The 12,248-nt window shown below is 39.5% G+C and overlaps 1 protein-coding gene across 1 annotated transcript in view; it reads right to left on the minus strand.

Annotated features, from left to right (window-relative positions):
• Window positions 1-12,248, minus strand: part of slit3 (slit homolog 3 (Drosophila)) — a 261,454-nt gene that overhangs the window by 117,049 nt on the left and 132,157 nt on the right. The window contains exon 5 of the mRNA XM_044364021.1: window positions 5,082-5,153. Coding sequence (XP_044219956.1) covers window positions 5,082-5,153 — 72 coding nt within the window. The remainder of the gene's footprint in view (window positions 1-5,081; window positions 5,154-12,248) is intronic.

Below are 12,248 nucleotides of genomic sequence, written 5' to 3' on the forward strand. Positions count from 1 at the left end.
GACACTACCACACAAGCCATGACATTACAAGACAAGATTAGATTATTGAGAATATGATTACATAAGATTAGATACGATAAGATAAGCATCCAAAATGTGACATAGATAAAACCAGAAAAGAGCAAGCGTGTTGCAGGAATTTTGGCACATGCTTTCTATCCATTCTAACTCCACATTTACCTTTATCATCTGTAGTTTGACTGACAGCTTGAGTTTAGGGGGATGACAGGACCAATAGTCAGCACAATGTATAGAGGAGCTCACACGTACACACACAAACACCTACACACAGATGTATGGCATATACCTGTCTCCTTAGGTTAGCAGAAGACTACAGTAATCGTATTTGCCAGCTTCTTGGCAGTTTCAGCAAAGCAGTCAATCTGATAGCAGGGTCAAAGGGGTCCGTGTGGATGTGTGTGTGTGTGTGTGTGTGTGTGTGCGCATATGTGTGTGTGTGTGTGAAAGAAGTGCAATAAATTGCATACATTGCTATAGTAGCCACTAGGTAGCATGAAAAGGGGCAGTTGAGAGAGAAAGATAGAGAGCCTATCCTCTGAGAAACAGACTGAGTGAGACAGAAAGAGAGAGAGACATAGATAGTGTGAGAGACAGAGAGAGAGAGAGGGAAGAGGCGGTGAGAGAGACAGAGGAGAAAGTGAGAGTGAGAGAGAGAAACAAAGTGAGACAGAGAGAGAGACATATGAGAAAATCAATGCTGTGTCCACCAGGGACAGAATGTCATGAAGTTTTTTTACTCTGTGGTATAATGGAGGGCTGGAGCCTTTTACTGCAGGAGTCACCTTGTCTAATGGAGGGAAGAATTGAGGGATGGAGGGAGGTGAAAAAGAAAAAAAAGAGGGAAACTGTGAGAAAAAAGCGGGAGAGAGGGGAATTTAAGGGAGCAGCTAGTTGGAGGGAGCTGGGAAATAAAAGGATGGTAAAGAAGAAGGAAGAATGGAGGACAGATTGAACAATATAGGATGGAGAGCAGAATTAAAAAAACAGGGAGGAAAGAGAGAAAAAAGAGAAATGCCAGGAGGAAAAGAGAGAAAAAGCTGGACATATAAGAGGGAAAGGAAGAAGACTGAAGGATGGCAAAATTGTTGGATTGTTGGAATATATGATGATGAATATATGATGCAGGGTGAAGGGAGAGAAAGATAGAGGGAGGAGGAAAGGGAAGGGGATGAGATTTGAGGGGGAGGAAAGGAGTAAAGACAGTGTAGAAACTAAAGAGAGGAAAGGAGGATAGGGAAGAGGAAGAGCAGGTGCTGTAAGACGTCAAAAAGGATGGAGGAAGAAATGACTGATTTTATCACCAAGTCCTTCAAATTAAGGTTGTTTGACCATGCACTCCAAAACGACCCATAGGTAGATTTTCTAATCAGCATTAACGGACAGGACATCATTTATCTGTGCTTTCCAAATCACTGTTTGAAACTAATTATGTTTTATGGTGTGACAACGCTAAAGTTAAAATGATAACTTGAAACGTGGTGCGGGTTAAATTTACTACTTCCTCAAAGTTAGGCAACCTTAATCATCATGGCAACATTAACACCACAGCAATCATAGTTACAGTTTTTAAAAAACTGTCCTGACTCGCAGTTGGAAACTGCTTCGCGGTTGGAATGGCAGTCTACTGCAGCAAGGTCTACTAAGTCCTCTTTTTGTAACTTAGGATCTAACCAACCACCCAACCCGAAATTTGTCACCTTATATAGACGTCTTCTGAACTCATTGATGGCGTAACTCGAACGTAACTATAGCTCATTTCTGGCAACTGACATTACGACCTATTGTGTCGTTTTTCTCAGGAGGAAGCAAAAAAGGCAAGAAAAGTAAAATGATCCACTTTGTAGGTCAAAGCAATTCAGTGCAAAACATTTTAACGGGGGCAGAAAGAATTTTACCGTCAATTTTGATTGATATGACTTTATAGCTTTGGCAGAAAGTGAAGAACCATGTCTGGTGTTAAAAAGGTAAGTGAAGGGTGCAATAGTTTAGAGTGGGAAAGTGGAGTGGAGTGTAAAGTGCAAAACCAAAGTCTCAGGTGTAAAAGTGTGTTAATGTATGAATGTAATGCAGGGGAAAATATTGAAAAAGAGCCTGCATGCTCAGCAAACCTTCCCCTGATAAAAACAGGTTAAAGAAATGAAAACAGTGTCTAAGTTGGTGTAACATCTTGACTTGGACTAAGATGTGATGCTCTGTATTAGTTCACTTTCTGGCACTGAACTTCAAATGGTTGTGAAATACTTCAGTGAGTCTAAGGTCAGAGAGGCAAGGTGGTGCGTGGCGTTTAGTTTGGATTGTGGCCTGTGTAAGAAGGTAGAGTGGATTAGATTATCAGAGGCCAACCTGAACTCAAAGGTTTGGAGCACAGCCATGGGAACTGACACTCGCTCACTTACGTACACACACAAACACACACACACACACACAGCAGAATGGAGCACAGAGTACAGACACTTTCGGGTCCATTTAACTTAAGAGTAATAATCTCCTGTGGACTTTGGCGGCCATATTGAATTTACATCACACAGGGGAGAGAAAACTAACCAGAACCATGCCTGTAGCCTAACTCTGAATTACTGATGTGTAGCAAGATACATATTAATCAATTCACGGATTGCCCAATGAAGTATGGGAAGCACATACATATTAATAATCCAAAGACATATAAAATACGTTCACATTTTACAGCGAGGCACTGGAAATAAACTGGTGTAATTGTGCCTTTGACTGCTTGCTATTTAGATAAGCAGTGCTGTTGCTGGTAGGATGAAAAGTTGTACCAGCCCAGCCGAGACCTGAGTCCAGAATTCTTGGTAAGTTCTCTGGTGATAAGTATTTTCATTACTTGTGTCTTGAATGGGCACTACTTTGATGTACAGAGAGGATACAAAAGAATGTAAAACCCTCATTGTAAAAGGATGTAAACTCTGAAGTACAAACACTACTACCAAGGTGGGTCTTGATATCAATTAGCAGCTATACGACGCATTAATTAGCTGTTATAGAGCTTTTGATCCTAACACATGATCCTCACCAGCAGATGGAGCTTGCAGAGTTGTCATGGAGTTGTTGATGTTTAAATTTCCACTTTTTTTCCCCAAGCACTTGAAAGACTTCTCATCCGCGTCGGCTTAAAAGCCAAGGTTCGAAGTTCATTCTTGAACTTGGAAACAGCAGTTGAGAAAACAATCTCACCACCAACATCCATTTAGTACAGCGGCAGTTCAGAACAGTGGGGATTTCAATCAAATCACAATATCATCATGAGCAGAATGGAACGAAATACATTAATAATTATGGTGTATCTATTTCACTATCATTAATCAAATATGTCCCATCTTTGCATCAGTGATTGTAATGATGATTCATTTACTTCTAAGTTCAGATCCATTTTTGAGGACGTTTTAATCTTATTCACCCCGTATGTATAGTCACCCTGCCCAAGATCATGTTTATTATATGTGACACATCTTTTTTTTAAAAAATGTGCTTATTATTATTTCTTCACATTGCAACTAAATCACTACAAAAAACAATCTGTGTATTAGATCAAAATCATCTCTGTCTCCCCTCTATCTATCTCTCTCTTTCTTTCTAATTTAGTCACAGAACATTGTTTTTTTTTTCTGTCTGTCAGCAGCTCTAGTAGTGAAATAAGGCTTGGGGAGCATCCAGAATAATGGGTTATTATCTTTTTGCATCTTGTAGTTATTATGCTCTGCTCTGTTTTTCTATCCCGTTCTCGCTTCTTCTCTTTGTCATGTCAGTCATGACTGATAAAACACAACAGCAAACTTTAATTTACACTGAAGATTTGTTGAGTGAATCTGCTTCTTTTTTTCCCAGCACTATCCAGTTTCATTGTCACATAACGTTAAGAACCTGAACTTCAGCCACCATCTGCTGCTGGTCACTGCACTTCACAACCACAGTGAGTTCTATTCTATTCTATTCTATTCTATTCTATTCTATTCTATTCTATTCTATTTTATTCTGTGCCTTGTATTGAACTTTCTATCATTGAGGACGTTGTCTACCCCCAAGAGTCTGTCTAGGATTCTTCTATGCATCAGGCAGGATTGATCAGCCGTTATTGATGAGAAGCATTGATTAGGCAGCGTATTGATCACACTATTGGTGATTAGGACGTCATGAATAAATGACAGGAGGGTATCGAGTGTTTGACGTGAGGACAAAACCTTCCCTGGACAGGAGCAGGAGGAGAAGAGAGGGAGAGGAGGAAAAAGAAAAAGAAGAAGTAGATGAAGATGAGAGAAGTGGGAATATAGGGGGAAGTGGAAGAAAAAGTAGAGAGGGAGGTGCAAGGAGGAAGTGGGAGGAGGATGAGAAGAGGTGATGAAAAGCAAAATGCTGAAGAGGGCAAGGAGGTGCAGGGAAGATGGAAATAACAGATGAACCTTGTGGAACTGGAAAATATGTCAACGAGTTTCATTTATAAAAGAAAAAATAGGGCTTAGGACAACATTTAAAGAGAAAACTTGTGATTCAAAATCAGGTGGTTTAAAGCCATATAGAAAATACACTGACTTCCTCAAATTCTATTATAGACAATCTAAAATGGACACGGTAGATAGGTTCAATTCATGCATCATCAGCATCATGTATCAGGCTTAATAATCACATTTTCCCCTTTTTTTTCCTTTAAGTATCTTTGATATGGGATGAAAAAACATCCTATTACATACATTTTACAGTTTCAGTATCTAGTTCTTCATTGAAGCTATATTGAAATGTCTCGGGCATCATTTTTTACACATATCTGACATCTTTGGAGAGTTTCAGATGTCCACTACAATTTAAAAAGAAGTTATGCTTCATTTATGCACAGCATGAGTTTGGGTCAGTAAGATTTAAAGCGTTAAAAGGAATTTTTAAAAGAGTGTTGAACATTACTTGAAAATAATTTTAAAAAAAGAGGCTGAGTAACACGTAAAACGGAGAAGGGCTTTGATAGAAATGAAGGCAGGGAAGAGGGACGAAGAAGAGATGAGATAGAGGGAAGAAAAAGGAGAAGAAAGAAATGGAGTAATTGTGCTTACAGGTTCTTGACACTGGTGATTCCTCTGAAAGCTTTCCTCGGAACCGCCTGAATCTGGTTCTCACTGAGGTCTCTGGGGAGAGAGAGAGAGAGAGAGAGAGAGGACATTAGTTTAGGTATTCCAAGCACTCAAAGATATATGGAGTCAAATGATAAACAAAACCACAAACATTTGATCTACGTCACACACACGCATGCACACACAATCACACACACACACGCACACACACACACACAGCCAATTACAGAACAAAGGCACAGAAGGAGAAAGAGATGGATAGAGGGAGAGAGAGAGAAGAGAGAAAGGATGATATGACATTTATGATCAGTGGAACAATTTGGTCCAAAGAGCTTCAAAGACAAAAAGAACTATCAGAAACACTGCTGGCATGAGTCCATCTACTGCCTTTAAGTGTGTGTGTGTGTGCATATACGTGTGTGTGTGTGTGTGATTAATGGAAAGGCAGTGGTGGATAAAGAAAGGGGATAGAGGAGAAGAGAGAATCAGAATTAAAGAACGGTGTGTGTGTGTGTGTGTGTGTGTGTTCGCATGTTTTTAATGTAAAGTCCTCCAACAGCGTGCAGCGTTGTTCTGGTGGAAAAATAATGCCCTCACATTCACTCTGAGAAACCCGAGAACACACACACACACACATTCTAACACCACTATCACGCAACATATTTATTTTTTCTCCCTCTCAGTGATGACTCTCTTCCTCTTTCTCTTTTACACACACACACACACTGAACACAGCAGCACATACAACAGCCTTTTCTTTTTTTTTTCCACCTCCCTCTGTAATGAATACCTATATGAGCTAAATGATTTTTGACATGACACAACAGCCTGGCCTTAACTCTATTAGTGTTGTTTGTTGGGTAGAAGGCCTGACAGGCACGCAGGGCTCAGGAAGCACAATCTAATTAGAGAGAGAGAAGAAGAGGTATGAAATATCAGACAAGCTAATCACCCTATATTCCTGCCAGTCAAGTCTCAGTTGGATATACACACAAGCTCACATACTGTCCACACATGTGCTAACAAAGCCAATCAGCGGCAGCACACAAACGCATGACCACGCATGTTAGATCGTCGACAAGCACCGGGATAACGACAACAATACACACATGCTATAAAAGAGCAACAGACCTCTGCTTGACTTTCCTCTTTGACCTTGACACACACACACACACACATGCTGACACACACAAATATACACAGCATGGAAATCTGCCAGCCTCTCTGTGGAGAAAGGTAATTATGTACCAACCATATTCATAACATTTCCCTGTCACACAGTTAAAAAAAACCTCTTATTGGTCAGTTTTCACAGACAGACAATCACACACACTCACACACATTAACCTTGGAATGAACATTCAATCACACACACATAAACCCTCCAATACATACTGTATATGCTTACAGCTTGTAAATGCAATGTTCAACATGAACGTTTTGGCTCACCTGCCAAGGGGACTGGTAGATAAAAAAAATACAACGACCAAACATATTTTTTCAAAATAATAAATTGCCTTTTTGTGTCACATATACATTTGTTTCAGTACATTTCATTAAGATGATAAGGTATTATATTGAATACTGTAGCTAGCAGCAGACCGGCAGCAAGTGACAGTTTAATAGAGAGCTGCAAAGTCGAGTAGCTGATGTCCCGCACGGTAAACAGTGCTCTGAAACTAGGAGTGCTCGAGACATGTATAAAAAACACATAGGGTGCACGTGTCCACACTGTATAGAGACAAATATGAGTAATTTCCTCCCGGCCGTTATGTAGTGTGACGGATAGCCTTCTGAGATTTACTCGCCAAACAGAAAATCTACCCACGTTTGGCGCATTAATTTCGGACACTACGCCGTCTAATTTACACTCACGTACGCATTTGCGTACACAGGAGGAAAATTGGTTGTGCATTACTCCGAAGCCAATCAACTTCTATTAGAGCTGTGAATGTTAATTGGCGAGCCGTGCTTTGAAAACAGAAAACTAATTTCCTCAAACTAACAAGGTTTCATCGTTTTGGATGTTTCCCTTTTCAGCTCTGTATGTTCTGGCTCATTCCTTTTTGTTTGACAAGAGATGAGCGTTCCTCGTTTTCTCTCCCCAGGCCTTGATGGGAAAAGTATGTGTCTGGCATTGTATACTCTTTAGGCAAAGAAAACATGTGCTTTTATGTGCAATATTGCTAAGCGCTTGCAGTAACGAAGGAGCATAAAAAAGGCAAACATTTGACAGACAGGAATGGTATTATGATATTTTAATGTGCTGCACAGCCGGAAAATATTCCCTTGTGTTTACACTTCTTGTTTTGAAGGTTTTGACACTTTTTGGGTAGGGATGGGATTCTTCATAAGGGAGGTTTTCTTTCTTTTTTTTTTTTCTTTGTTACTCCCATGCTGACGTTGACGGAGCAAATAGGAAACAGAAAGCAAAGCTGTTATCACTCTTGCTCTCTATCCCGCACTCCCATTCTCAATCTGTTTCTATTATCTGTCATTCTCTTTGTCTATCTACCTATCTAACTATATCCGTAAATCTATCCTGTTAATTTCTATGATTTGCATCCCTTTCACACTGAGCTCTGTGCACTGCTGACAAAGAGATTTGAGAATGATAACAAAAAAGAAAGAAAGAAAGCTGAAGAACAAGAACAAGATAAAGGGCGGGGAAACGCATTACAAAGTCATATTTCAGAGGAGTTCTATGGCTAATAAATCTTTTATTGTTTTGTTTACCCACCATGATATTTATTTGTTATTTCTTCGAACAGAAGGAAAGCCATCCAAGTCAAATAAAAGCCATTATGAGACTCTGTGTCTCTCTGTCGGCCTTTACGACTCCAGCTGAGTGACTGACACCGCTCTGGGAGGCCACGGTTTAGGCCGCCATAATAAAACTCATATGTCACAAGGCCTTGGATGAAGTTTTCATCATACGGATGGTTACTGGTTGTCCATTTGTGCAATTGGTTTTAGGGTTATGGAAATGTTTTTTATATCCAAGCTGCAACCCGCACTCTCACATGTTGGGATGACATTTTGGGAGGTGTAAACAATAGATGAACATGTTGTCGAGATTTTATTGGAAACTAGGAAAATAAAAGACGTGATTTTAATGTGTGCAACAGGACACAATGCATAAGTTATGCAAATTGAACACTTGGTATCACACAAATGTGTTTGTAGTTACAAAATGTATATTTCAGCCTGATAAATGTGTTTTAGTGATTAATAAAAAATAAAATAAAGCTGCACTTGGCAAGATCTTTGTGTAAAAAAAACAAAACAAATCAGCTTAATCAGGTCTTATCAACTTGAAACAGAGAGGAACATCCCATTCCCTCTTCTGAGATGCTGTAGAATTGCTGTAATTGTCCAAATTAAATTCTGGTGAGAGGTGTGACCACTGGCGAAACACTGCCAAAGAACAGAAAGTGACAAAAATGAAAAAAAAAAAGAAGAAAAAAATACCCACAGCTGAATGTTTTCACCACCTAACCGTGCCTCACTAGATCTGACTGACGGTGGCCTGGCAACAGACGCAAACAACCCAACAACTGTCATCACATTTTGATTCAAAATGTTGCTAAAATAAGTGCACAAAATTGTATGACATCACATTTTTCTAACTGAGCCCTGCCCACGAAAAGAAGAAGAAAAAAGAAAGAAAACAAAACAAAGAAATGCGAAATAACCAAACTACTATTCTAACTTTGGCAGAAAATGTTGTGTACATGTTGGACCCTATTACTTATAATAAAAAGCTGATTGAAAGAATAGGTCAGAGCCTTTTATATTTAAACAGACACCTCTGGCTGCAATTTGGCAATGTTTTGATATGACCTTATGTACTGGCAGATATCAAAAATATTCTTTACTCTATCATAATGCATTATAAATGTCTGAACATATTCAACATTCAGAGCTGTGACATGTCTTCATGTAAACAGTTGTCCTCCTCCTCATCTCTCTGTGAGTCATGCCTGCTGACCTTTGAGTAGAGCAAAGGCTATCACCGACAGGAGATTGGCCTGTGATCCCTGAAAAGGACACTCACTGATAGACTAACTACACAAACACACACACACACACACACACAGGTACACTCAGGGATCATTTGAATAGTGGGATAGTTTGTACACCAGTGTCTAGCAATCTGCTGCCACGTTTCAATTATTGGATTTAGCCTTTCTGGTCCTCCCCTATTGCCACAGTGTTTGAGGGAGCAGGCAATTAATCTCCTAAAAATTCTATTAAAGAGACGGATGGCTGTTTGAATTATACATCAGTTCTATCAGGATGACAAATTCTGTAAATTATAGTGATACTGATTATGAAAACAGCTGCATGTCTTTTGAAGAATTGGGGGATCTCGAGAACTGGATGGAGACAAGACAAACAAAGCAAAGTTCGCAAAAGTTCAAGTAAACAAAGTTCAGTAATCATCGAGTCCGAGAACAAGTAGAAGACAAGTTAGAAGCAGAGTAAGAGAAAGATACAGAAGAGGAGATGCCTGTTTGTCATAGCTTCTTAAGTACTGCATAATTGATTGAATTTTGACCAAATGTCTTCCAGACTTTCCCCTTTCAACACGCAGACCCCCCCCCCCACCGTTGGTTTTCCCCCAGCGAAGGCCTCTCCTCGCTGGGCATGGTGACTCTCTGTGGCCTCTATAAGTCAGGAGGGATTGAGGATGACAGCATGATCCTCCCTGGGTCAGGGTAGTGGTGGTAGTGGTCGGCTTTGGTGTGTGTGTGTATATGTGTGTGTTTGCTTCCAGCTATCACCTTCTTCATATTAACTTCCATTATTCATGTGAGGAGAATAATAACACTTGCCAGGTCACCCTTTGCCGCTTCGGATATTACTGTTAACCCTTTAACACACACACACACACACACACATACGCGCACAGAAACATGCACACAATGCTAAACAGGCCTCCTGGGTGGGATGGTGGTGCTAAATCCTTTACACTCATGCAGATATAAAGACAGAAAAACATACATACACGTCTATTCTTTCCCCTCTTTCATTTATACACACAGACCAAATGAACTTTTCTCCCAGGGTATCTCATCCTACACTTTTTTTGTGTAACAGTAGACACCAGATATTAGACGGATCCGCCCTCAGGCTTGTCCAGATATGAGCCAGGGCTGCTCAGGCCTGAACCATTAACCTGCGAACAGGGGAGTGGAAACAGGCGCGTTTGATTTGATATGGTTTTGTGTCAGATGGCATCACAGGAGGTCTCAGTTAGACAGAGATGACAAGGAGGCTGGCAAAGGTGTGCATCTGTGTGTCAGGTAGAATTTGTGTGTCTCTGCGTGAAAGAAACAGTGGGCAAGTGAAGGTGGATGGGTGAAAATGTGCGGCATGCATCTTTGTGTGTGTTTCTATGTGTGTATAAGAGTGTTTTTTATTAAAGAAAGAGTGACTGCAGAAGAAGAAAGGAAGAGAGATGACCCTTGGCTCAGCTCCAGGGGAGAGATGAAAAAGAGAGAGGAGAGGAATAGGAAGAAAATTGAGGGAACAGAAGAAAAGAGGAAAGTAGGAAGACAGAGGTGACACAATTTCTTCTCTGAAACCTGAGAGACCTTCAATAGTAGCTCAAGCCTCTCATTGCTCTTCTCCCTGTCTCTCTTCCTCTTCTCTCACTTTCTTTTTCCACCTCTCGCACTATCTCACTTTCTCTCTCTCTGTCTGTCTCTTTTTCTCTCCCTTGGGGGCTGTAACTGCATTTAATATTGTTCCATAAAGAGAGTAATAAATATCGACTGCTGGCTAGCTCATATTCCCTGTGTTTTTAAGGCAGTCTACAGTAGGGTAAGACCAAAGTCATGCAGCAGGTATTACAGCGCTTACTGCCTGTACTGTTGAAGCAATTCAATATCCTGTGGTATCTGTAACCTTTGAAACTATTAAAGTATCCTTTATGCCATTTAACTTATTGTTAAGTACTGCCTTTAAGTCACAATAAATATATGGAAAGGTTTAAACGCCCGGGACAGTAGATTGTTTAAATTTATTCCTGGAGCTGTAAAAACAGAATAACTCTTTCAATTCGTATTATGACTTTAAGTGGTGAAGATTCTTATTAAAATCTTTTGTCAAATACATAAATTGAAAATAAAAAAGTGAAACACTTCACTAACCCATGCTTGTCTTTTACTAGACTGCATCCTGTAACCACACAGCAAGCGTAGGCATGATCTGACAAATATAGATGTATGTACATATATCTATTATTGCATTGCAACAGCAAACAGGGAGGTCTGCTGTTGCAATGTGGTGTCTGAGTGGAAATAAACCAAACTCAGCCTTTGTATATGATATTCTAACCATTACTGGGCAAGTTGAATAACTATATGTAGGAACTGTTTTGTAACCTTCATTTATCCAGGGAAAATTTACTGACTATAAATGCTGTATTTTGGCAATGCCATAGTAATATAGCTTCATGCTCTCAATACTGGAACCTTCCCATTACAGCCATGGTCTTGAAGTCTTGGCTACGGAGGCACTCTACTTGAGTGATTGTGACTTGTGCCAACAAACTGGGGGGATATATTATCCAGCATGCTGGCAGTGCATTGCAGACAGTAGGACTGCAGTGTGGTACAATATAGTGGGAATGTTTCTGTGTGTGTGTGTGTGTGTGTGTGTGTATATATATATATATATATATATATATATATATATATATATATATATATATATATATATATATATATATATATATATATATATTGTAAAGCTTAAATTAATTTCATCGCCACATTTTTCCATTAGTTTTAGGGGTTGACCGATATGGTTTTTCAGGGCCGATACTGATACTGATGATCAGTAATCAAAGAGACCAAGAACGGATATTAAGAAACGACATACATTTGCTGTAAAAATGAAAATCTTGGTGTCAATATTTAGAATTCACAATTTTAATGCATGATTATGCCTCATTTTTGACAGCAAAACAGCTTTGGAAAGCATTTAGTTGGTTTCAATGGTTTCTTATGTACAATTTTAAGGTACTTGATTATTTTCATTTTATGTTACTTTATACTTTCCTTCCACTATATTTCAAAGGGAAATACTGTACTTTCTACTCTACTACATTTATTTGACAGCTTTAGTTGCTTTTCTAAT

The sequence above is a fragment of the Thunnus albacares genome, chromosome 10 (genome assembly GCF_914725855.1).
Source record: "Thunnus albacares chromosome 10, fThuAlb1.1, whole genome shotgun sequence".
In the NCBI taxonomy this organism is placed as follows: domain Eukaryota; kingdom Metazoa; phylum Chordata; class Actinopteri; order Scombriformes; family Scombridae; genus Thunnus; species Thunnus albacares.